The 25,649-nt window shown below is 37.1% G+C and overlaps 2 protein-coding genes across 10 annotated transcripts in view; one reads left to right on the top strand and one right to left on the bottom strand.

Moving 5' to 3' along the window:
• EML5 (EMAP like 5) overlaps positions 1-21,693 on the top strand; it is a 163,913-nt gene extending 142,220 nt beyond the window's left edge. The window contains exons 32-42 of one of the 2 annotated variants that reach the window (XM_061181152.1): positions 8,103-8,276; positions 9,095-9,303; positions 12,933-13,090; positions 14,506-14,620; positions 16,735-16,923; positions 17,096-17,268; positions 18,936-19,098; positions 19,404-19,507; positions 20,260-20,413; positions 20,871-20,971; positions 21,260-21,693. In XM_061181152.1, coding sequence (XP_061037135.1) covers positions 8,103-8,276; positions 9,095-9,303; positions 12,933-13,090; positions 14,506-14,620; positions 16,735-16,923; positions 17,096-17,268; positions 18,936-19,098; positions 19,404-19,507; positions 20,260-20,413; positions 20,871-20,971; positions 21,260-21,296 — 1,577 coding nt within the window. In that variant the 3' untranslated portion in view covers positions 21,297-21,693. Of the gene's footprint in view, positions 1-8,102; positions 8,277-9,094; positions 9,304-12,932; positions 13,091-14,505; positions 14,621-16,734; positions 16,924-17,095; positions 17,269-18,935; positions 19,099-19,403; positions 19,508-20,259; positions 20,414-20,870; positions 20,972-21,259 lie in introns of those variants that run through there. The other variant, XM_061181151.1, reaches the window with a different exon arrangement.
• A 3,157-nt stretch (positions 21,694-24,850) lies between these two features.
• The window catches only part of ZC3H14 (zinc finger CCCH-type containing 14), a 39,294-nt gene continuing 38,495 nt past the window's right edge, over positions 24,851-25,649 (bottom strand). For 4 of the 8 annotated variants that reach the window (XM_061181159.1, XM_061181156.1, XM_061181157.1 and 1 more), the window contains one exon: positions 24,852-25,364. In XM_061181159.1, coding sequence (XP_061037142.1) covers positions 25,358-25,364 — 7 coding nt within the window. In that variant the 3' untranslated portion in view covers positions 24,852-25,357. Of the gene's footprint in view, positions 25,365-25,649 lie in introns of all 8 variants that reach the window. The other 4 variants (XM_061181154.1, XM_061181155.1, XM_061181158.1 and 1 more) reach the window with 2 other exon arrangements.

Below are 25,649 nucleotides of genomic sequence, written 5' to 3'. Positions count from 1 at the left end.
TACAGCCCTTCGGCCAAATCTGGTCCAGCACCTGTTTTTGTACAGCCCATGATTGAGTATAGTTTTTATTAATTTAAGTAGTTGGAAAATAACACGGGAAGAATAAAATTTCACAAAACATGAAAAGTATATGAAATTCAGATTTCAGTATCCATAGATAAAGTTTTATTGGACACAGCCATGCTCATTCAGTTACATATTGTCTATGGCAGCTTTTGTGCTTTAATGGCAGAGTTGAATAGTTGCAACAGAGACTGTTTATGACACTCTCATTGCTTTCCACTGCTGCTTAGCACACTACAGATTGCAGTGATTCTGTTTTAAAACTTGACAGGTTTTGAGTGCTGCGTGTATTGCTATTCCACAACATTTTTTTGTTGTTGAAGTATAGTTGATGTACAACATTATATTAGTTTCAGGTGTACAGCATTGTGATTCATTTTTTTACAGCTTATACTCCACTAAAAGTTATTACAAGATAATGGCTATAATTACCCTGTGCTATACAATATATCCTTACCTATTTTATACAAAGCAGTTTGTATCTCTTAATCTCGTACCCCTAATTTGCCCCTCCCCTCTTTCCTCTCTCCTTAGGTAACCACTGGTTTGTTTTCTATGTCTGTGAGTCTGTTTCTGTTTTACATATACATTCATTTGTATTGTTTTTTAGATTCTACATATAGGTCATGTCATACCGTATTTGTCTTTCTCTATCTGACTTACTTCACTAAATATGCTATTCTCTAGGTCCATCCACATTGCTGCCATTTTTTTGTTTTTTAACCAGTGTATATCTATCATGTCAAAACAAGGGAGGGGAAAGGAAAATAGACTTTGAATGTCAAACTCAAAAGGCACAGTGAAGTGTGGATTATGTTGTTATGAAATTAGTTGGTAAAACATTGTGTTTATTATGCAATGATACTGTAGCTGTGCTGAAAGAATACAATATATGTCAACATTTTCACACTAAACTTTATCACAGTATTCCCAGTTCACAGGAAAGCAAAAATCAGAAAAATTAGAAACTTTAAAACAATATCTCATCACAACAGAATTTCTTCAAAAAAATAAAATAAAATAAAATGTGGCTACAACCTAAGTAAGGTTCTGAATGACTCATTTGTTAGCTAATCAAGAAAAGCTGTTTATTACTGTGAATTAATTAAATCATGTTTGATTGCAACGAACAAGTGTCCAGAGAAAATAAACTTAAGACTATTAGCTTTTTGGCAAAAACCATTGCTAAAAGAACTGAGGACATTGGGAACAACATCAGTAGTCACTAAAAACAAGACCAAAAAAAGGCAGATGATTTTTAATGGTTTCCCTTGGCTCTTGATGGGTTGACAAATGTTGCCAGTTGTTTATTTGAGGAATCAGTGTGGACTTTTAAGTGACTGAAGTTTGCCTCTATGAACGGTGTCCATGGAACAACTACAAAAGATAATATTTTCAAATAAGTTAAGAAAACATGAATTCAGTACAACCTGAAGTGGAATCTGCTAAGATGTATTACAGCTGATGGTGGTAAAAATATCTGTGGAGCTAGAGCAGAAAAGGGGATAGTTGATTAAATTTAAAAGGCTTATAATCATTTAAGGCATTTATGGCTATTCATTGTATTATTTGTCAGCAGGTGGTTTGTGGAAAATATTTCAATCTATCATGTGTAATTGAACTTCAATATTTTGTTATTGAGAGTCAACAGTTAATTTTGTTTGCTCTCATAGACTTAACCATCATCAGTTCCGTTAATTTATGTTAGAAATAGAAGGTGAAAGTCCTGACTTGCCCTATCCCCACAGCAGTTCAGTGGTTTAGCAGTGGTAACATTTTGGGGTTTTTTGTGTTTTTTTTTGGCAATTTCTGTAGCTCAGAGCCAGGACTGAAATTTTTCTGAGTGAGAACTGCCCTCAGTCTCTGTTATGGAAAACTCAGTGGCTTTGGAAATTAGTTTTTGCTGCATACTTGATAATGTTTCTTAATGATTCAACCTGAAATTACAGGGAAATTACAATTACAACCTGAAATTTCAATTACAGTGCTTATATGTGAAACTTATACTGCAGGAAAGTCATTTGATGACAACTAATCTTTGAATCACAAGTAACGCCAAACTTCTCTATATACTTCTCATACTGTCAAAAATTAAGACGAGAAGTGAGATTCCCATTCCCACACAAATTTGCGGCAAATGTATTTTCTGGGCTCAAGTTACAGTTCCAGCAGCATTTTTTAGATCTTGATACAAGCGTAGAGAAAATTTCCATATTTAAAAAATCTGTTTAACTGTACAATTGAGGAACTTCCACCTAACCTTCAATTTAAAGTTATTATTCTGCAATGTAATAAATGCTAAAAGGCAAATATCAAGATAAGACTCTAATAGAATTTTCTGAATGCCTTCCAAGTGATTAATATGCTCAATTAAAATCATATGCTTTTGGATGATATTCATATTTGACAGTACCTGTGTGAGACATTTTCACAGTTGAAAATTATTATAGATCATTATCAGATGAACATTTGTAATTTTTTTAAAAAAAATAAAGAACTCTGATTTTGAACCCCACTTAAGTGAATTATCCCCCCCAAAAAATTTCATTCTCATTAGTAGATCTATATTATAAAAATTTTCACTCAATGAATTTCATCAACAAAAATTTTGTGAAAATTTGTTTTCTTTTATTACACAAGTACCTGCATAATACCTTGAATTTTGTCTCTTATCTGACCCTTTACAGTGAAAGTTGCTGACTTCTGCTTTAGAGGGAGACAGGCAATAAATAAGTACTTTTTTTTTTTAAATAACATGATCTAAGATGGTGATAAATGTGATAAAAACAACAAATAGGGCGATGACAACAAAACAGAGTGTTTTTTCAGAGGTGGTAACATTTAGCTAGGCCAAGAATGATACAAAACAATGGTACCTGAAGGGTGATCTGGGGGCTCTAGGCTGAGGCCTGGTTTGGGAATCCTACGACCACCCACACATTCAGTGATTCACTAGAAGGAATCACAGGACCCAGAGATAGTTACGGTGCTGTAGCTTATTACAATGATCAGCAAGGGAAAAAGACACATCAGGTGGAGCCTAGAGGATCGAGGCACAGGCTTTCTCTGTCTCTTCCAAGACACTCCTCCAGGGGTCACACAGAACCTGCTTCTTCTACCAGCAGCCAGATATATCAGTGCAGGTGCAGTGTTCCTGCCCAGGGAAACCCACTGAAGACTCGGAGACCAAGGCTTTTACTGGGGGCTGGTCACATAGACACAAAGGCACAACTACTAAAATACCATAGTCCCAGAAGAAAGCAGGTATTCAGTGCCCCCCGTGGACAAAATAACCTTATCAACATAGGGAACATTTCAAAAGTCAAGTTCTTACACACTAGCAAGCAGGCCATTCTAGTGATAGTAACCTCAGTCGTGCTTCTGTTAACTCCCTCCTGGGGAGGCCCTAAAGCTGAATCAAGAAACAGGAAGGTCCGTGTGACTGCAGTAAGGGCTCTGAGATGAACCTAGAGAGGGGCAGGAGTCAGTCACGTAGGGCTTTGCCAGTCACGGAGAGGAGTTTGGATTTGTGCTAAGCGCAGAGTCCATCATTGGAGAGTTTTAAGCAAGGGAGTTATGGGATCTAATTTTTATTTATTTATTTTATTTATTTATTTTTGGCTGCGTTGGGTCTTCATTGCTGCGAGCGGGCTTTTCTCTACTTGTGGCGAGCGGGAGCTAGTCTTCGTTGCGGTACGCAGGCTTCTCATTGCGGTGGCTTCTCTTGTTGCGGAGCACGGGCTCTAGGCACGTGGGCTTCAGTAGTTGTGGCGTGTGGGCTCAGTAGTTGTGGCTCGTGGGCTCTAGAGCACAGGCTCAGTAGTTGTGGTGCACGGGCTTAGTTGCTCCACGGCACGTGGGATCTTCCAGGACCAGGGCTCGAACCCGTGTACCCTGCACTGGCAGGCGGATTCTCAACCACTGCGCCACCAGGGAAGCCCTGTGATCTAGTTTATCCTTTGAGGAAATCACTCTCTGCACTATTAGGAATATAAAGGGGAAAGAGCCTCCAGAAAATTAGGAGGCTATCCTAGTAGTCCAAGCAAAAGACATTTTAAACTAGGGTGTTAGGAGTGAAAATGAACTAGAGAACTAGATAAATATGGACTGTATTTTAGAGGTAAATCCAGCAGGTTTTTTTTGATAAATTGGATGAGGGGGCATGAGAGAAAGTAAGGAGTCAGGACTAAATTAATTTTTTGCTTGAGCAGCTGGCTAAATGAGATGGGGGAATACTTTGGAAGAAATAGATGGGCAGGGAGAAATTGCCTACAGTCATAAGGAATGAAGGGAGTGTAGGTTCAAATGCAAGAAAACTGGTAGGTTTGGAGGTGGGAAAATAAGGAACCTCCTCTCTGATGGCTTTTATTTCATCAGCTGAGAGTGAGGAGATGGTGAAGTAGGTGGGGGAAGAGTTTTGGAATCATCACTTTGGAATGTGGGAGAGAAAATATATATATTAGAAAAGATATGGTATAATTACCATTTGAATACAATAGATGTGTTTTGAGTAGACACTACGGGAATATCTTTTGTCTCTGACAAAGTTTTTTCAGCCCACCCAAGACTGTGTCAGGAGGTAAGAATTTGACATTTTTGATCCTTAAAGCAACTCAAGGAGAGAGACCTCTCTCTGGTCTAGGTTACTATTTGTCCTGATAAGCAGTTGTCCATTAAGTGACTTTAGTGATCTTCCATGAGCCCTCTCATGACAGAAAATAAGGAAATTTACTATCACACGAGAGTGGAGTGGGAGAGTGGTCTCCTGCATTTGCTGATTCAGGAGCTCCACGGTGTGCTTCCTGTCTCTTCTGCTCTGCCATCCTCTCAGCATTGGCTTCACCCATAAGGCTGTGGTATTTGTGTTATAAAAGGGCTGCCAGTAGCAGTTGGAGTTACATGCTTCCTTGCTTTTTCATCAAGTGGGAAAGAGGATAAAAACTTCTTTCGAAACCATGACCTAAAATTAGTGCTTCCTTTTAGCCTGATTGAGTCATTTTAAGATGTGAGCAAAGCCCTGTACTAAGAAGACCCTGATCGGGGGATACTGTGTGCTGATTGGCTTGAATCTGGATTACTGAACTGAATCACTGATGTCAGGGGTGGGGGAATGGGAGGGTAAGGGTTGTGGGGTATGAGGGGGGTGTTATCACAATGGGCTCAGACAGTTAGCTGAGCATGCAGTGTCTTTCCCCTGAATCACTTGCATTGCATGAGGAAGGCATGGATTCCTGAATAAAATTGGAGCTTTACTAAGAAGGAAGGAGGAAATGGATGCTGGGTGTACAGAAAAGAGTTGTCCACTATAGGAACCAAAGGGCAAAATACAGTTGGCACACTTAATGGTCCATATTAAAACTTTGTTTTTAAAATATAGTGTTTTCTATGCCGCATCAAAGGCAAACTAAGGGATGAAAAAAGAATATCCTTTAAAACTTTGATTATTATGAGATCCATTTGTAATTTTAAGAGACCCTTATGGCATCTCTATACTGGAGACTAAGAGTCAAGAATGGTTATGAAAAGTTCGTGGGATTGATTTTCTGGAGACAGGTTGGTGTGGAAAGAGTGAGAATAGAACCTGGGTGCTGACAATAGCACACCTCTGCTGGCTCTGCCAGCTCTGAGTTGTGTGACCTAGGCCAAGTCACTTAACTTCTCTGAGCCTGAGTTCATAGGGAAACATAACTGCCTAGAAACAGGGATCAGAAAGAATGAGATGTCCCTGGTAACATGCCTTGCCCATGATGGGCAGTCCTGTCTGGTAGCCTACAGGAAGGCGAGAAATAAGAGTAGTATCTGTGTTACTCTAGCAATGACCACTTTCAAATTACAGGAGAAAATAAAATATACTTAATGAACATAATTCAGTCTTTCTTTAGTAAGTTAGGCCTTGAGAAGGTCCAGTAATTTAAATCTTAAATATTGTTACTGATGTAAGTTTTGGACACTCTAAATGTGTAACAATCCCATAACATAGTCATACCTATATGTTTTAAGATGTAAATTCTTGGTATAAGCTTCTTACCATCTCATTTGATTTTTTATAGAAGTTTGAAAAGCTCACTAATTCAGTTTACTTAAAATTACTTGCTATTTAAATTTTAGATAAATGTAATTCTTTGTAATTTGTGGAATATTAAATTTGGAGAATATTAAATAAGTGATGTTTCTTGAAAATTCATTATCTACATCATCACATTTAGACAAATACAGTATATGGGTTGCCCAGAGGTCCTTTTTGTAAATATATAAAAGTGTTTCTGTATTACAGAAGACCTGTATAATATTTAGCACTGACAAAATATTATAGAATGATCTCCAGCACATATGTATATATATACATATTTTACATTTAAACCATCTGGCGTTCCTTACTGAATTAAGTTTACCCGTCCCTCATATCCTTTGAATTTTATTGAATGAGGAACATTCTGATTTTAGTCCAGTGCTTTAATTATTGTGGTCAATTTTTCACACATAAATATTCTATTATATGGTAAATTTTTATGTCTCTTTCCATGTAGTTTTGATTTTTTTTACAGTTGCATAAATCTTTGAATGATTTTTACTTAATGATACTTAAATTTAATTCCCTGAGTTAATATATTGTAACAACTTTGTTTGAAGAACTGTCAGATTTAATTTATCATGGTACACTATAAATTGTAGATGGTACACAATATAGTCTAAATTCATCAGAATATTTTCTTTAGAGACCACAATTTCTTTCTGCATCAAATGATTTTAAGGCGGCTCATCTTTTCGTAATAGTTCTCTATTTTTGCAATATTTGTACCAGATTTATAATTTGAAGCAAATGCACTTCCATATTTTGATTATTTTACTAAAAATACTTATGTTCTGAGACTGAATTAGCTGCTGAATTGACTTACCTATTCCTTTTTATAGGGTGCAATTCATGAAAAAAGGACAGTCCAAAGCTATGGTTTTTTAACCTAGGAAATACAGAGAACTGGGAAAACTTTTTAAGCAGTAGAAACGGGCTGGACAAGATAAATTTTAAAATCTAAAAAAGAAAAAAAACAACAAATATAATTTTTTTTTTTTTTTTAAAGAAATCCCCGTTTTTGTTTTTTTTTTTTTTTGTTTTTTTTTAACTTTGGATTTATTTATTTATTTATTTATTTATGGCTGTGTTAGGTCTTCGTTTCTGTGCGAGGGCTTTCTCCAGTTGCGGCAAGTGGGGGCCACTCTTCATCACGGTGCGCGGGCCTCTCATTATCGCGGCCTCTCTTGTTGCAGAGCACAGGCTCCAGACGCGCAGGCTCAGTAGTTGTGGCTCACGGGCCCAGTTGCTCCGCGGCATGTGGGATCCTCCCAGACCAGGGCTCGAACCTGTGTTGCCTGCATCGGCAGGCAGATTCTCAACCACTGCGCCACCAGGGAAGCCCCAAATATAATTTTTTTAAAAGATTAGCAGTTTAATTTCTTCCATGAAATCCTGTTTAAAAAAAAAAAAACTACTGTCTTATAAAGTGATATGAACTTAGTTTTTTTACCAGATATATGCCTATCCAGTTGAAGATTTCCTTTGTGATCTATTCAGGTGGTTTCCTACCTATTGCCTTTCTCAATTTGTATTTACTTTCTATCTCTCCTTCATATAACATAGGTAGTAAATATATCCTGGTATTTCATAAGTGTATAATGTTTGTATATTTCTGCACATAATTATATAAAGATTTAACGTGTATCTAAAACATGCATTATTTTTTGAAAAGTTGTTTAAAGTTGTGATTGCCTAATTTGCTTGTCTAAATGCTATTTTCTCAAAAGTGCAATTTGGACTATAGCCTGAGGAAGTAGTCTGTATTTTTCTCCCTTCCTTTCCTTTCTCTTCCCTTTTCTTTCTTTCTTTTTAATTCAGTCTTAGTTTTGAGCTACTTTTTATTAAGTACACTGTCTTTCTTTGGTACATATTTTTCCTGTGTTTTAGAGATGAGTATGCATCAGCCTTAGAAATGGAAACATTTGTAATAGGTGTGTTACAACTTTTGGATTTTATCTTTGTTTAGCTACAGCTCCTTCTATCCACATCTGGGATGCAGTGAACAAGCAGACTTTATCGATACTAAGATGCTACCATTCAAAGGGAGTGTGTTCAGTCAGTTTCAGTGCTACTGGTAAACTCTTGCTATCTGTGGGGCTAGACCCAGAACATACAATTACCATTTGGAGATGGCAGGAAGGTAGGATTTTTTTTCTTTGTAATTTTAAAAAATAAAAATGGGGTGATAGGAATTTTCTATTTCATATTTGTGTTAACTTGGTGATTGAAACCATTATTCACTATTGAGCCCTACTCAATACCCATACACAGTTGTAGGTATGTCCCACTTTCAAAACCCAGTGAAATTGTAAACAAAGTATGAACTAATGAAAGTTATTAATATTATAAATGATTCACTGTTATTTCCTTTCAGTAAGAAACTATGCATGTAAGTGTCTTGCTAATTATTATTTGGTTGGTTATAGAGGATCTTACTCAAGAATGCGATGAATTATATTGTTAAGTGATAATGGAACAGCAATAGGGTAATATTACTTTAACACATTTCGGACAAAACTTTTCAGTTACATAGCCATTATAAAAAGTGAAATTCATAGAACTACACAGAAAAAAATAAGATATGGTTTCTAAAATGCCCCTTAAATTATAATGAAGCTTTCCATAAATCACACATCACTTGCAAAAATATGTAAAAAGGACCCTCTACGCTAGTAATTGTATGTCATGTGATTGCTAGGTAGCAGTGCAAGGGACATGCCCTCTCTCTTTTTTGGGGGCCGTGCCAGCGCAACTTGTGGAATCTTAGTTCCCCGATCAGAGGGCCCTCAGCAGTGAAAGCGCTGAGTCTAACCACTGGACCGGCAGGGAATTCCCTGCTCTCTCTTTTTATAAGCATTTATTTTTTGAACTATATATTTTCAATAACTGTTTGATCCTGTAAAAATTAGCTTAGTTCTTATACTAACCTAGAAAATTTTGTTGTATCTTTTTTATCAGGTGCCAAAATTGCCAGCAGAGCTGGTCACAACCAACGTATTTTTGTGGCAGAATTCCGACCAGATTCAGATTCCCAGTTTGTCTCTGTGGGAGTAAAACATGTTAAGTTCTGGACATTGGCAGGAAGAGCTCTTCTTAGCAAAAAAGGGCTACTGAGCACACTGCAAGATGCCCGGATGCAGACCATGCTTGCTGTTGCATTTGGTGCAGTATGTCTCTTAAAATGCGTGTGGTAGTATAACTGTGAATTACCCAAATTGGACTAGTTTGAATTTTCTTGCCTCAGATAGATGAGCCACATGAATGTTGTTTATATGGCACTCTAGTCCACTAATCCTTACATATGTCCTGGTCATGCATATATTTCATCCTTCAAATTCTGATACTTTCAGAAATCAGGGACTGGGAAAGAAAGTTAACGAGGGAGAAGGATTATAAAACATCTGAGTCCTTGGGCCACTGCCATTCTCAAAAGCCTTCATTAATTTTATAACTGTCACCCTAAATCTCCTAGGTCCTAATAATTTGTCAGAATAGGAGAAAGATAAATCATGAAATATGATTTTTCTAGTATTTAAGGTGGTACTTGGTTTAGGATTTCCTTTGCTTCCTATCATCTTAACTCACTGCTTATTATGTAGTTGGAAGTGCTCTTGGCCAGTGTCTCTCATTAAAGGGAAGAAGGTGAGCACAATTCCTGGTCTAGTTTACTAGGAAGAGTGTTCAAGAGCCATTTCCTCCCCTCCCCTCCCCCATTCCACCTGGGCTTGTGATTTACAAGACACATCTCTTTCCTTTAATACCTTGCCCTGGCCAGGCTTTTTAAATCCTTTGGTGCATCAAAAAACTAAGTCGGTTTTCTTACTAAAGTGTTTATGTGGGTATGTAATACTCGAAGGAAGAAAATTATAATTCTAGATTATTAAAGAACACTTACATTTTTGAGACCATTGCAAGTGCTGGTTGTGCTATGTCAAACTTCAGTTAAATATTGTGGAGATTCTTAATACAAGACCAGTAATTCCTTTCCAGAAGAAAAACTTATGCATTCAAGTGTTTGACATTTAATATGCCCATGTACATTAACTTTCTTTGTGTATAAAATTCCTTATTTAGTCAATTGCCCATTCCCAAGAGAAAATAAACTTGAAGATTAGACTGTTAGTCATATGTGAGGAGCCTTTAGAAATTATAAGTAAAAGAGTGATACTATTGCACGTTCATTGTTCTTTTGCCTAAATAAAAGCCTTCTCAATATTTTCATTAAAAAAAAAGAATATTAGTCATAACTGACTTATGTTTGAAGCAACAGTGCAATCAGTGCAAATGTTTTGTCATATAACAAAATGGGTTGATGTTCAGTTTAAGCCTTTTTGAGCATCCTCTATGCTAGGGGCTATGAAAGGAGCAGGCGAAGTAAAATGTTAGTTTTTACATTCCAATCGCAGATAAGGCATGAATTAAAGATGCTCCTATATGACAAGTATTGAGTTGGCCAAAAGGTTCGTTCAGTTTTTTCTGTAAGATGGCTCTAGTAGCACTTAGCTGTCTTTAACTTCATTAGAAACAATTTTGTTAGATTGTATGTGACAGCTGTCATATCAGTGTGCATTTAAAAAAAGACTTATCAAAATTGGTGAATTTTTGTGTAGCCATTTTAATATTGAAGATGGAAGAAAAAAAGCAACATTTTCGGCCTATTATGCTTTATTATTTCAAGAAAGGTAAAAACGCAACTGAAACGCAAAAAACAGATTTGTGCAGTGTATGGAGAAGGTGCTGTGACTGATGGAACGTGTCAAAAGTGGTTCGTGAAGTTTCGTGCTGGAGATTTCTCGCTGGACAGTGCTCCACGGTCGGGTAGACCAGTTGAAGTTGATAGCGATCAAGTCGAGACATTAATTGAGAACAATCAACGTTATACCACGAGGAAGATAGCTGACGTACTCAAAATATCCAAATCAAGTGTTGAAAATCATTTGCATCAGCTTGAATCGCTTTGATGTTTGGGTTCCACATAAGTTAAGCGAAAAAAAACCTTGACCGTACTTCTGCATGAGATTCTCTACTTAAACATAATGACAATGTTCCATTTTTTTAAATAAATTGTGATGGGCTATGAAAAGTGGATATTGTACAATAATGTGGAACGGAAGAGATCGTGGGGCAGGCGAAATGAACCACCACCAACTACACCAAAGGCCGGTCTTCATCCAAAGAAGGTAATGTTGTGTATATGGTGGGATTGGAAGGGAGTCCTCTATTATGAGCTCCTTCAGGAAAACCAAACGATTAATTCCAACAAGTACTCCTCCCAGTTAGACCAACTGAAAGCAGCACTCAACGAAAAGCATCCAGACTTAGTCAATAGAAAACACATAGTCGTCCATCAGGATAACACAAGACCGCATGTTTCTTTGATGACCAGGCAAAAACTGTTACAGCTTGGCTGGGAAGTTCTGATTCATCTGCCGTATTCACCAGACATTGCACCTTCGGATTTCCATTTATTTAGGTATTTGCAAAATTCTCTTAATGGAAAAATTTCAATTCCCTGGAAGACTGTAAAAGGCACCTGGAACGGTTCTTTGCTCAAAAAGATAAAAAGTTTTGGGAAGATGGAATTATGAAGTTGCCTGAAAAATGGCAGAAGGTGGTGGAACAAAAAGGTGAATATGTTGTTCAGTAAAGTTCTCGGTGAAAATGAAAAATGTGTCTTTTATTTTTACTTAAAAACCGAAGGCACTTTTTGGCCAATCCAATATAATCATTGTTTTCCAAATATGAGATATAGAGATTAAGCATAAATGCTGAGGAATTTGAAGTAATATTAAATTGTAGGGAAATTAAGCATACAAACTAGTATTCTCAGACAGATTCAAGAAAATCTGTTTGTTTTTGATACAATCCAAAATCTTATTTTCTTATTGGTTCTTTCCATATTGTTTTTGGTGAAGGATCTTATACAAGTTGCTCTAAAAGTGAAGCTAAAATGAGACAAAAATAGCACATAATGCAGGATTTGATTTCTCCAGTTTTTGCATAAATGAACTATATATCAGGTTTGCAATTCTCAAAGTCACCTAAATCATTCTTAAACTTTTGGTACCTTAACAGATTTATCTTATTTTGGATTCATTGCAGAAATGCATTAACTTTTGCTATTTTGATTTTAAGAAATCATGGCAAATATTAATTTTCATATACAATTTCTGAAAAACTACAACTTTACTACAGATAATAGTTTTACTTTCCATGACAAAATACTTTATCAAACCTAATAAAAGTTATTTTCACTTCCTATTCCTATTCTTATTTTTAATCTCAGTTACTAATGACCTTTAAGTTATTTCTTGGGCAGCTAGAGGGAAGCAATCCAAAGAGATGATATAAACTAGAATTACAGCATTTTTGAATTGGAAGGGACCTTAGAGACCTTAGGGACTTAGAAATCCCTCATTTTACACTGAAAAAGTTGATACTCATAGAGGTTAAAAGTCTTGACCAAAGTTATTCCAGCTAATAAGCAAAAGACCTGGAAAAGGAAATGGCCCTAACAAAGCTAAGCCTTGAGTTCAGGTATTCAGACTCTTGACTCTACTGTTTTCCCGCCATCCATGCTCTCTGTATCAAAAAGGTGACATAGCACGACTCTCTCTCTGAGTCCACCCATGTGTCTCTCCACACGTACCCTTTTTCCTCCTAATAAACACTTGTTTCACTACCAAAAAAAAAAAAAAAAAAGGTGACATAGGCTCACACTTACATAGAAAATTGCTGTTTGAACTCTATTTGAACTTTTCATGAGTTTATCTCCCCCTTCCCCACTCCTTTTCAGAATAACTTGACGTTTACAGGTACCATCAGTGGAGATGTCTGTGTGTGGAAAGACCACATATTGTGTAGAATCGTGGCCAGAGCTCACAACGGGCCTGTGTTTGCCATGTACACCACCCTTCGAGACGGACTTATTGTCACTGGTGGCAAGGAGAGGCCGTGAGTCCTCTTTCTTTTCACAGCCTTACTGAATATTCATGCGTTGTGATGCCTCTGGTTTGCAGTTAGTTATGTCTAGGCCACATGGATTATCCTCTGACCTTCCTCCTCATATGCTTCTCCTTTACTGCCTTTTATGCACCTTCTTGTTGATTTTTATTTCTGGTCTTAAATCCCTCCCAGTGTTTTTCACATTGTAGATAAGTCTAAACTCCAGCTAGGTGATCATTTTTCTGAGGTATGGATAGGTAGCTATCCTGCAGGTTAGGAATTGATTTTCTTAATGTCTCTCTGCCTGTATAAATATTGGCTGAGTAGTAGGTGGTGATCTATGGGGGAATCTTTGCCATTGGACTCAGGATGCATCTCGACTGCCTGCTTTCTTTTTGGTTCAAACTGGATACTAAGGGATAAAATTCATACTGCTGCATTAGAAAAGGATGAGAGGATACTAGAAATAAACTTTGCCTTGTTTGCTTTTGCTTGAGGCAAACTTGTTAGATAAAATTAAGACAAGACCTCAAAATGTGTGCGGAGAGGCCTTTTTCTGAGTGGTTTTCAAATCTCCCAGTGGAAACCAGATACTTATCATTGATTTCCTACTAACATATTCATATGCATGTTAAAATGGAATGTATATGTGACCAGGAAGTAAGTACATTCCTATACAGCATTGAAAGAACTCACAAATATGCAGCAGCTTTTGCCTTTCACATAAAGGAAGACTGTATAAGAGAAAAAACCGTAGATGGGCTATATTTATCTTTTGCATATTACTCTGACACTCGTGTTTCCACACCTCATCTAGTCTTGCACACTCCTACTCACTAGTAACCTACTAAACTGTTCAGTAGCATATTTAATAATAATGGTTGGAAAGAAATGTGCTGCTCTTTTGGCCCTGAAAATATATTCTGTAGCACAGCATCTGTAATCCTATTATCTAGCCTTGCATTTCCATTATCCTCTTAACATTAAGAATCATTTTGGGGACTTCCCTGGCAGTCCAGTGGTTAGGACTTGGCACTTTCACTTCTGTGGCCCAGGTTCAACCCCTGGTCGGAGAACTAAGATCCCACAAGCCACATGGCACAGCCAAAAAAAAAAAAAAATTCACTTTGCACGTTTCCTCAGTCAAGAAGTATTATGAGAGAGGATATATGATGTATGGGCAGGGGGCAGTGCTAAATAAACTTATGCTAATGTCAGAAAAATAAGTGTTCATAAAATAAAATTTGCTTAAACTGAATGTTTGAGACACTGTATCTTAAAATTGCCATAGAAAGTTTAGAAGAATATAAAGATTGGAGCCTCTTTTTCTGTTCTGCTTATAATTTAGTATTTGTTTATAATAAAAATTATTTGTAATAGCCAATAATAAATGCTTCTTTTGGTTTGGGTTGTTATTTTCTTAGGTCAAAAGAAGGAGGAGCAGTCAAACTGTGGGATCAGGAACTGAGGCGATGCCGCGCCTTCAGGCTTGAGACAGGACAAGTCACAGATTGTGTCCGTTCTGTGTGCAGAGGCAGAGTAAGATGTTTCTTGAGGCATTACAGTGCAGCAGACAGTAGAAAACAGTTATTCCTGTGATTCTCTCACCTTTCGCAACTTGACGAATAATAACGTAAAGATGGACTTGCTTGCCAGTTTTCCTCTGCCTCTTCTCTGCTGCTTTCTTTGCAGAAAGACAGGAAGCTGTTCTCCTAAGCACTGTATCTAAACCTACTTATTTTCTTGCATCTGCTAATTCAACTCTGGTAGACAGTTGAATTTATTTGCCAGTTGACTCGTTTTGATTAAAGCAGCTGTCTCCATTTGTATAAAAAATACACATTGCTCTAAAAAATTTGACCGTGCATGCACTCACAATAAGTGTATTTATAAATTACATACATGTATTATCCTGTCTGTGTATTAAATATTAGTTAAGCTTACTTTTATTTATAGTTATTTTTAACTAAAATCCAATACTTTCTTCCTGTATCCCAATGCACTTACACCTCTTTGGAGATCTTCAGACTAACATATCGTAGTCAAAGTCAAAACTTTGATGACTGGAGAAGCGAGGTGTATTATCTTTAGCGTGGGCTCGCACATGCAGCCTGGCTCAGTGCTCTTGCAGATGCGCCTCTGGTCATAGAAAGCTTTGCATGAGCTAATGGCTGGCTTGCTACTAAATTAGTCAAAGCAAAAAATTCTCTGAAAGTATGTTATTTTGGTTTTGGACCCAAATCCAACGTGTGTATGTTGAGTTTGGGGGTGCTTCCCACACACCACCAAACAATTCTCCAACACCAGCAGCGTATCCAAAAATTCAACTAAGTTCTGACAGTATCTACCAGAGAAGGCATTGGATTCCACAGGTTGAAGGTTCGATCCTACAAGACTGCTCCCCTCACCACCACATCAGATGCCATGTTCTTACCTATGCTTCTGACCGGCTGTAGTTTGGAGTTCCCAGCAACTCCTCGTTGGACTTCAGACACCAGTCAGTTACCTGTCCTTCTGACCCACTGCCTATAAGTTAGAGAGGGTTGTACGACCACTCCTCGGGTTCAGTTATTTTGCTAGAGTGGCTTACAGAGCTCAGAGAAACACGTTACTTACTGGATCACCATTTTATTGTAAAAGGATATAACTCATGAACTGCCAGATGTAGAACTGCACAGGGCAAGGTATATGGGAAGGGGAGAGGAGCTTCCATGACCACTCAGCCTGCATCTCCACGTGTGCACCAACTTGAAAGCTCTCCAAAGACCTTTTGGGTTTTTTGGGTTTTTATGGAGGCTTCTTATATAGTCATAATTGATTAAATCTTTCACTATTGGTAATTGATTCAACTTCTAGCCCCTCTCCCATCCCCGAGATGGGGAGAGGAGAGAGTGAAACTGCCAGCCCCTAACCCCTAATCACATAGTTGGGTCTCCTGGCAACCAGCCCCCATCCTTTGGTGAGGTCCATAACAAAAGATACCCCTCTTTTGTTCATCACCTAGGAAATTCCAAGGGTTTTAGGAGCTTCATGCCAGTAAGCGGGGACAGACCAAATATATAGGCCATCCCCAAGTTAAAGTTTTTCGATTTTAAGATGGTGCAAAAATGATACAAATTCAGTAGAAACCATATTTCGAATTTTGAATTTTGATCTTGCCCTGGCTAGTGACGTGCGGTACAATCCTCTCTCGTGATGCCGGGCAGCGCAGCAAGCCACAGCTCCCGGTCAGCCGCAAGGGCCAACAATCAATTCACTTACAGCCATGCTGTCTGTACCGAGACGACCGCTATGTTTTTCACTTTCAGGATAGTATTCAATAAACGACATGAGGTATCCAACACTTTATTATAAAATAGGCTTTGTGTTAGATGATTTTGCCCAACTGGAGGCTCAAGTAAGTGTCCTGAGCATGTTTAAGGTAGGCCAGGCTGTCATGTTTGATAGGTTAGGTGTGTCAAATGCACTTTTAACTTATGACATTTTCAACTTATGATGGGCTTATCAGATGCAACCCCATCATAAGTTGAGGAAGATCTGTATATTTCTTACTCTAAGTCACAGTATCACATAGGCCAGTAGGTCGTTCTCATATTATTAAGAAAAGCAACTGTGGTATCCCATTAAATATATTGGCCCCACTTGTGTTTCAGGGCAAGATACTAGTAGGGACAAGGAATGCTGAAATAATTGAAGTTGGAGAGAAAAATGCAGCATGTAATATTTTAGTTAACGGTCATGTGGATGGACCTATATGGGGACTGGCGACACATCCTTCCAGGGATTTTTTCCTTTCTGCTGCAGAAGATGGGACAGTGAGACTCTGGGACATTGCTGATAAAGTAGGTATAATTTATTTAAAAGATGTTACAGTTTCTAAGAAGCAAAGTCCTAAATTGCTAGCACTTACAGAACTGTGTCAGCATTGCGTTGAGGATTTGGGGGAGAAACTGCTTTACTTTGTAAGTACTCTGCTTAACGTAGTTCTCTGTGACTCTTCTGGTTCTTATGCAGAAGATGTTGAACAAAGTGAATTTGGGACATGCTGCTCGTACTGTGTGTTACAGCCCTGAAGGGGACATGGTGGCTATTGGAATGAAAAATGGAGAGTTTATTATTTTACTTGTGAGCTCTCTAAAGATATGGGGAAAGAAGAGAGAGAGACGATGTGCAATCCATGATATCAGGTTAGTCAACAAATGGAATGGTATGTCAAGGATACTCTTTAAATGACCCAGCTTGCATTTGGAAAAAAGGTCCTTAGTGCCTGTAGCATTTCAACACATCATAAATTGTATGCTGAAATATGGCTGTTTGTATACTTATCTACTTCTCCTTACTAAATTATGAGTCCACTGGGCACCAGCCACAGTGCCTTCTAATAGCAAGTATTCAGGGAATGTTTGATGAATAAGTATCACATTGGACATGTCCAGTAAGTTCATCCTGCCAAGAATTATCTTCCATCTGCCCTTAAAAGTCTGGAAAATTAGGGAGTTCCCTGGCAGTCCAGTGGTTAGGACTTGGCGCTTTCACTGCTGTGGCCCAGGTTCAATCCCTGGTCAGGGAATTAGGATACCGCAAGCCGCACGGCATGGCAAAAAAAAAAAAGCCTGGAAGGGCTTCCCTGGTGGCGCAGTGGTTAAGAATCCACCTGCCAATGCAGGGGACACAGGTTCGAGCCCTGGTCGGGGAAGATCCCACATGCTGCAGAGCAACTAAGCCCATGCACCACAACTACTGAGCCTGTGCTCTAGAGCCCGTGAGCCACAACTACCGAGCCCGTGTGCCTAGAGTGTGTGCTCCGCAACAAGAGAAGCCACCACAATGAGAAGCCCGCGCACCACAACAAAGAGTAGCCCCCGCTCGCCGCAACTAGAGAAAGCCCGCGTGCAGCAACGAAGGCCCAACGCAGCCAAAAAAAAAAAAAAGACCTGGAAAATTAAAGTTATAACCCCTAACATCTCTTAGAAAGCCTGAAAAATTAAACTTATAACCCCAAACGTCTTTTACTTCTCTTCATCTCCACTGAATATATAGTTCATTCATTTAATCCATAGTCATTGAACATCAATGCCCCAGATTATGAATTAATTAAAACTTTTCTTGAGCCTTTTTCAGTGCTTAAGCTTATATTAACAGTGGTTACCATTTACTGAGCGCTTCTATGTGATCAAGATAGATTATTAAATCCAGGTCTGTCAAAAGCTTGCACTGTTTTCACCAGTAAAACCGTTTTTACAAATGAAACCTTCCTCAGATCTTCAGTATATAAAACAGTAATTATGGCTTCCCTCAGCTCTCCAGTTTCCCAAAGGTACATCAGCAAGACTTATGGAGCGTTTTCAAAAAACTGAACTGTCCCATACTGCTTTGCATCATCGATAGGCAAATAGTACTTTATTATTTTAAAATAACTTCTTCCAAGCTTCAAGTAGTATCACTTCATCTAATAACGTGGCATGAGTTAAGCTGGTCTGTGTCCCTTGCTATTAAGACATGATCTTTCCAGATGAAAGGATCCTATCGTACTGAATTATGTAATTTAGGAATATATGTAAATTGATAGTGGCTTTTTAAAAACTGAGCTATTTTTAAAGAAATTAAGAGATGAAAATTCAGGAACCACTTAATGTTGAAGTAAAATATAAACCTTTTGTTTTATGTAACACAGACAAATATCAGTATACACGATCTGTTGTGCCTATCAGGTAAATCTGTTTGAGGCCATATCACACATTATTTATCTCAAATACTTATTTTTGAGAGCTGAAAAGTCAGTGGTCTTAAATGTTTATACTATTTCATGTGGTCTAATGCATCTTTTACATGTAATCTTTTGTTACATGTTCAGATTTAGTCCAGATTCCCGGTTTCTGGCAGTGGGTTCCAGTGAGAATTCAGTGGATTTTTATGACCTAACACTGGGTCCCACCCTTAACAGAATCAGCTACTGCAAAGACATTCCAAGCTTTGTCATTCAAATGGACTTCTCTGCAGATAGCAGACATCTCCAGGTACAGTACCAAGACTACGTGAATAGTTTTTACATTTTGTTAGTGAATGCTTTTAAAACTCCTCAGTTTCAGAGCTTCTCAACTCTTGCCTTTTATTCACTACTATTCACTGTTTCTGCATAAATTCTTTACTATTCTTACCAGTCCTTTTCTTCATTTTTTTTGCTCACAGATTTTTGTGGTCATGTTTTAGTCTTAATAATGTTAGAAATGTAAATCAAGTAGCACTTTGCCAGTTTACTATAAACTACTTCTGGATTTTGCCTCTCACATGATGGAATTGTTCCATTTTAATATTATGAAAGGTCTCCACTGGTTGCTATAAACGGCATGTCTATGAAGTGCCTTCAGGAAAACATCTCATGGATCAGGCTGCCATTGACAGAATTACTTGGGCTACATGGACTAGGTAAATATTTCATATATCAGAAGGGAAGAGCTGACTGAAGGTCAGCTAGGAGAACTGGAAAATCCTATTTCTGAACAGTTAGAGCCATTCCCACTAAGGAGCAGTAATTGAGTTTTAAGTTTTTGTTACCATCTTGAATTCTTCCTAAGAAGAGAATGATATACTTACTCATGCTGGGACCCCTTTTGATAAAATATATTTCTATGCTTTATCAGTTCTTTTAATTAAAGGAAATCAAAGTTGTGACTTTAAAGATGCCCTGATACTTCCTTAACATAAGTAGGTTTAATAACAGACAATGAAAACATGTATTGGGTACTGTTAGGCAACTGTATTATTTCCCTATCTAAAGGAATGCTATTGATAGCAGCTGTTAGAAATGAAACCTTATAAAATGGGTTCAAATTTGCTGGCTGTAGAACAGATAACCGTGCATAACCATCAATGAAAATGAAAAATGCCATCAACACTTTTAAAATAGTTCTATCAGTTATCATAAAGTATTAACTGACTTTTTAAAGGATTAATCTATAAACCCTTAAAATTATAGAACTTCATTGAGAAAAGGTGTGTGTATTGGGGGGGAGGGAGTGCCATCCCGGCAGGTTCAGGCTTCCAGGTAACACCTTGTCATAACTTATTCCTGTGTTTAAATAACGTAACTAGGTACTCAGAGGTTAATTACCAAGAAACTTTTTCAGTATGGTAAACCTATCTGTGCTATGGTGGATTTTTTTATTCCTTCTCTCTAGCATTCTAGGAGATGAAGTTATGGGAATCTGGTCCAGACATGCTGAGAAAGCCGATGTCACCTGTGCCTGCGTCTCTCATTCAGGAATCAGCCTTGTAACAGGAGATGACTTTGGCATGGTTAAGTTATTTGACTTCCCATGTCCTGAAAAATTTGTAAGTTGACGTTGGGTTTAGTATTTGATGTAACTTTACTCCTGATTTAGACTTCTGATCATTAGTACTCTTTCCCACATAATAGCTAAAATGTTATTGTCTCATGATTTGAAAATACTTTTAAATTTGTGATTCTAAAATTTTCTCCAAACTTCCTAAATCCATTACTCTGAAATAAAAGCTATTAGAAATTGTCTCCCCTTGCCCCCAAGCCACGCCATCTTCGCAAACTATCCTGTGATTAGTCTTTTATCAAACCTTTAATCAGTCTGTTACCAAATTTCAAATGCTTTTCAATGAAGATCCATTACTAATTCTGAAAAAGCATTTCATCATTAGCTGTGCTCCAAACTGCTTTCTCTCTCCACAGCCCTCGTGATGGAGATAATGGTTCCCGATTAGGAACCTTTGACTTCTGTTTTCATCACACACCCTGAGCTTTGTTCTTGTTTTTTAGGCGAAGCACAAAAGGTTCTTGGGTCATTCACCCCATGTGACAAATATTCGATTTACCAGTGGTGATCGACATGTTATTAGTGCTGGAGGTGACGACTGCAGGTTGGTAACTTTCGCAGCCCAAGAAGAGCAGGACTATCTTTTACTAGTTGAGAGATTATTACTATTTCTTCGACAGGTTCAGTTTATGGACTCAGCTAGTCATCATAATAAGGTAGCATAACCAGATGGCTCCTTGGAGTCGCATACTGTGTAAACACAGAATAAACGGAGTTGAAAGAGTAAAGCTTTTACACATGTATGATTTGAAAGCTTAATTAAAAACATTTTAAACTGTTCTGAAAATCTAGAAATATAATGAACTCACTGCAGTTCTTTCTCTGATTGCAGTTTATTTGTCTGGAAATGTGTACATATGCCTCACTGAAAGATATGGATGCTGAGAAGACTCCATAAAGTAACAGCCTTGAGAAACCGGAACTACACAAGAGGAAAAAAACCAGAACCAAACCCTGCATGGTCATGTGGTGCTAACTTAAGACTGTAACAGGGATTTATCCAAATTTGTCAAAATAGCAGAAAGATTGATAAGTTCAAAATATTTGTTATATGCACTAGATAACTGTCCATAATCCATACACTGCCAGATAATTACATTTCAAGGAGGGACTGAATAAATATTTGCTGGTAAAAGCCACCCCCCATTTTAGGGAGGATGCAGATTTGGCAGACTTCCTGGGGAGGTTTGGGAGACAGTGCTCCTCAAAAAAATGAACCAAAACCTTAAAAACCCAATTTGGATAATTTTCTTCCTCTTTTTAGCAACCCTTTTTCTTTTTAGAATTTATATTTTATTTTCAAGTTTCAGTTGTTTAATAAAATATTTTATCCTTGTGTTCACATAAGGAAATACACCATCACCCTAAAGGATCACAGGATTTAAAAGGCAAACATTGTTTTCCCTAAGAAAACACACACAGGCTTTACTGGAGAATATGATGCTTCTTAAGCATTAATAAAGTCCTGTTTATAAAGGACATTTTTCTCCTGGAAATTTTAAATTCAGGAACAAATCCAAAGTTAGTAGTGTATGATCGCTACATTTTCATTTTTGAGCTGTCAATCTTATGTTCAGAATTCATCTCTATAATTGAAAGAGTAAAATATGATCATGGCCTCATTAATGAAAAAGTAGTATGATGAACAATCATTTCCAATGGTGTACAGTTGAAGGTTTTATATAGCAATAGTATTTAACTGGCAGAGAATACTGAATATTTAAAGATGTAGTCTAATAGAAACATTGTTTAACATGTAAACTAAAGCGTTAAGTTCACATTTACGAAGTTATACAATTTAGTAACTCTTGAAATAAAATTTTTATAGCCTTTTTTTTCTATTGGAAAAACTTGGTTAGATGTATGTCACCCCATCGGCTGACTTCCAAAAGGAATGAAGATAGGTCCACTTGTAAACTTGTCTATAAAAATTCCTTTTTGGTGGATTGGGGCTGAACTTAGATCTTTACTCCTGTTCACTTTAAATGCTGCCAAAGATCAGTACTTGCCATTCAGGAACTTGCTGTTTAGCTTATCTGTAGTTTCCTGAAGACTGGAAGTTATGCAGACTGCTATTTAAAAATATATTTTTCTAAGTATGAAGAAGTTTAAGATGCTCTTTGGGTCCTATAATTTTTACTTTAATGTGTTAATTATCTTCGTAGCATAGTAGACCCCTTCTTCAGGTTTCTGGAAATCTGTTTTCTATGTGCAACACCTTGTAAATATTAAAAACGGAAATGGCTGAATTTTATCATGGAAAGCCTAAGCAGTGATTGATTGAACCTGGTCAGTTTTAAAGCTCTGAATAGCTGTGTCTGAAGGACTGATTGGGGTGTTTGTTAAGAAGCTTGAAACATTAAGATCATTTTCTTTCGTTTTTCTTATCAATGGATTCTCCTAAACTAAGCCCAATTTGAGAAAACACTAATATTAAGTTTCTATTCATGTGTATTATAAAGGAGCCGCCAATAAATTAGAGCAAAAAAATCCCATGAACCACACTCTCCTCTCCCCCTATTTTTGAGGCTGTTGCAGTTTCAGATTTTCCTTGAGTCAAGTTCACCTGCTTTTGGCTAAAGAGAAATTCCAGTTCCTTTACAGTGTGGGTAGAAACTCTTAACTATAACCTTAAGCAAATAAACTATATAGGATAAAATTGCTTCCACTGCATTTTTGTTCTTCCCAGTGGCCAACCTGGTAAGCCAGCCTGAATCACTGTTGTCAGTTTCCCGATTAAAGGTCAGGTTGATTTTAAGTAGTCATCCCACAGCCACCTTGCTTAGAGGAGCCATCAACTAAGGGAAGGTGAATAACCACAATAGGCCATGTAGATTATGCCCTATGTTTTTTTAACCCAGAGAATTATTTTTGTGTGCAGTGTTTGACTGAACTCCCGAATTTGTAACCCGAGCCTTCTCCTAGCACCTTTAGTCCTGTTCCTGGCAGATGCATGCCAAAGCACCCTCTGCACCCTGGTTCCACTGTGGAATGCTAGCCACGTCTGTTCCCTTATTTTTGGTGATCTTTTTCAATGATGGTTCGTTTTGGACCAAGTTAGTTACCCAACAGATATTTTAGAGTCAACCTTAGCTTGCCCATAAACCATAGCAACTCAAGGAAAAAACTCTTAAATGTGTCTCCAGGCTGTGTCTATTAAATAGCAAAAAACAACCTGATTTCAGCATGTTATTATTTCCCTGTAAAATGGCTGAACTGAAACCACTTGAAGCTCTTGTTTGTTTCCCAGTTACGTTCTTTACAGTGAGATGATGAGAATGCAACTATACTCCACTTATAAGTAAGTAATGATACTAAAAAGTCTGTTTAAATTTCTGGAAATACAATTTAAAACAAATTTCTTCTGCACAGATGTAAAGCATCTCAAGTAAGTTAACACTGGAATGAAAAAATACCTTCAATGAAGAAAACTGTTTAGAATGAAGTGGAATTGTCATTCATTTCACCCAAGCCTAACTAACTAACTACATGATAGCTTTATGCATGCTCTTGTGTGCACTTTTTCTAATGTTTGTTTCAAGTCTTATAAGCACAGCAAAGTGCAACTTAAAAGATGGTTTAATAACTGGATAATTCTTTCTTCTCTCAATGGAAAAGAGATGGCCACAAGGCTGCTGGTTTTAGGCTCTGAAACGTGGACTTTTACACACGTAGTTTTATTATCCCTTGGGTATATGACTAAGCAAGTCAATGAACTTTTTTTTTAATAGTTTAATTAATTTGGTCCTGAGAATATTTTGAGTCTTTACTATCCCTTTTGCATTAACTCTTTTCTAACCAACAACTTTTAGCTTTACTTTTTAAAAAACTACATCGTCTTTAAAATCAGTGATCCGTTATTTAATTCTAAAGCATTGGACACTTCTTGCCTTAACAATCTTAAAACCACATACACAAAACCCTATTTTCATGCAGTATTCCAAAAGTTTTGCAGTTTACGCATCTGATCTCTGTAATTATACAGTCTGTCATTTTAAAAAATCTAACTTTTACATTAAAAAAATTATCTTCAGTAATAACTATATTTTCTGTGGAGTTAGTTACGTCTGAGAATGTGATTTTTCAGAATGTGAAAATATATATGTATAGCTATAATCCTGTGAGTTTAAAGTTTGTTCTGATACCTTATGTATATACTTGTAAAAAAATTTTGTATAATTTTGTGATAATGTAGATCCCAAAATATTTATTTAAAAAACATATGTTAACAGTAAATGAAGGCATTTTAAGGAACTGTTCCTGTTTTTTGCCCTTGCCATTCCAACTGTTTCACCCTACACGCCCCACCTCACTCATCCTTTCTCAGAAAGCAAGGGACTGAGATATTTGGGAATGATTTACCAAAGCAGCACTCAACCCAAGAAGCTTGTATTATCATGTTTTTCAAACTAACTAACTTCACTTTAAAAGTAGGACTGAATAACTGTTTTAAGCCACCTCAACACTTTGGGCCACTCCTGTTTTCAGAGTTGAAGAAAACAGCAATCCAACTTTGGAATAAGGACACTCCCCTCATACATCTCTCTACACACACAGCAACGCTGTAGCCTGAAACTGGATTATCAGTACTAACAAACAATGATATCACCAACATTGTAAATGCTGATACTTGAACACAGCAGTTTCACACACAAACAAACATGCCTCAAATGTTTTAATAGAATTCGGCTTCTCCTGAAACTATCTTTCCATAGTCAAAACAAAACAACAAAAAAACACCCAATGTTAAAATCACTTAATAAACGTACAAACTTGAAAAATTAGACACTTCAGATGATAGGCAATAAACTTCATTATTATGAAAGCAATATATTCCAAGTTTCAAAGATTTGACAAATTCTGTAGAATGTCTTTCATCAGTAATGGAAACTTTCAAACTTCATAGTCTTCTGCCAGGTAGCACTGGGTGTCATTCACTGAATAAACAAAACCAAAAATTTTTTCAATTAACTGCTTTAATTAGCATCAGTTAAGAGAAGTTGAGTATTTTCAGACAATGACTATTTGGTTCTAATACTAACATATGCATTTAAATTTACAGGCCACAGTAAAAATATTTTGAAATTTACTTTCAATGTTTTACAATTACTAATGTCTAAGAAAACTGATGTGAGATTTGTAAGCAGTATAACTTTTGAAGGCCTTAAGTTTATGTTCACATAGTATGTTCAGAAGTTAAAGAAAAATCTGATGTGGAGATG

This window comes from Eubalaena glacialis, chromosome 2 (assembly GCF_028564815.1).
Source record: "Eubalaena glacialis isolate mEubGla1 chromosome 2, mEubGla1.1.hap2.+ XY, whole genome shotgun sequence".
In the NCBI taxonomy this organism is placed as follows: domain Eukaryota; kingdom Metazoa; phylum Chordata; class Mammalia; order Artiodactyla; family Balaenidae; genus Eubalaena; species Eubalaena glacialis.
This window is presented reverse-complemented; position numbering and strand designations above follow the sequence as displayed.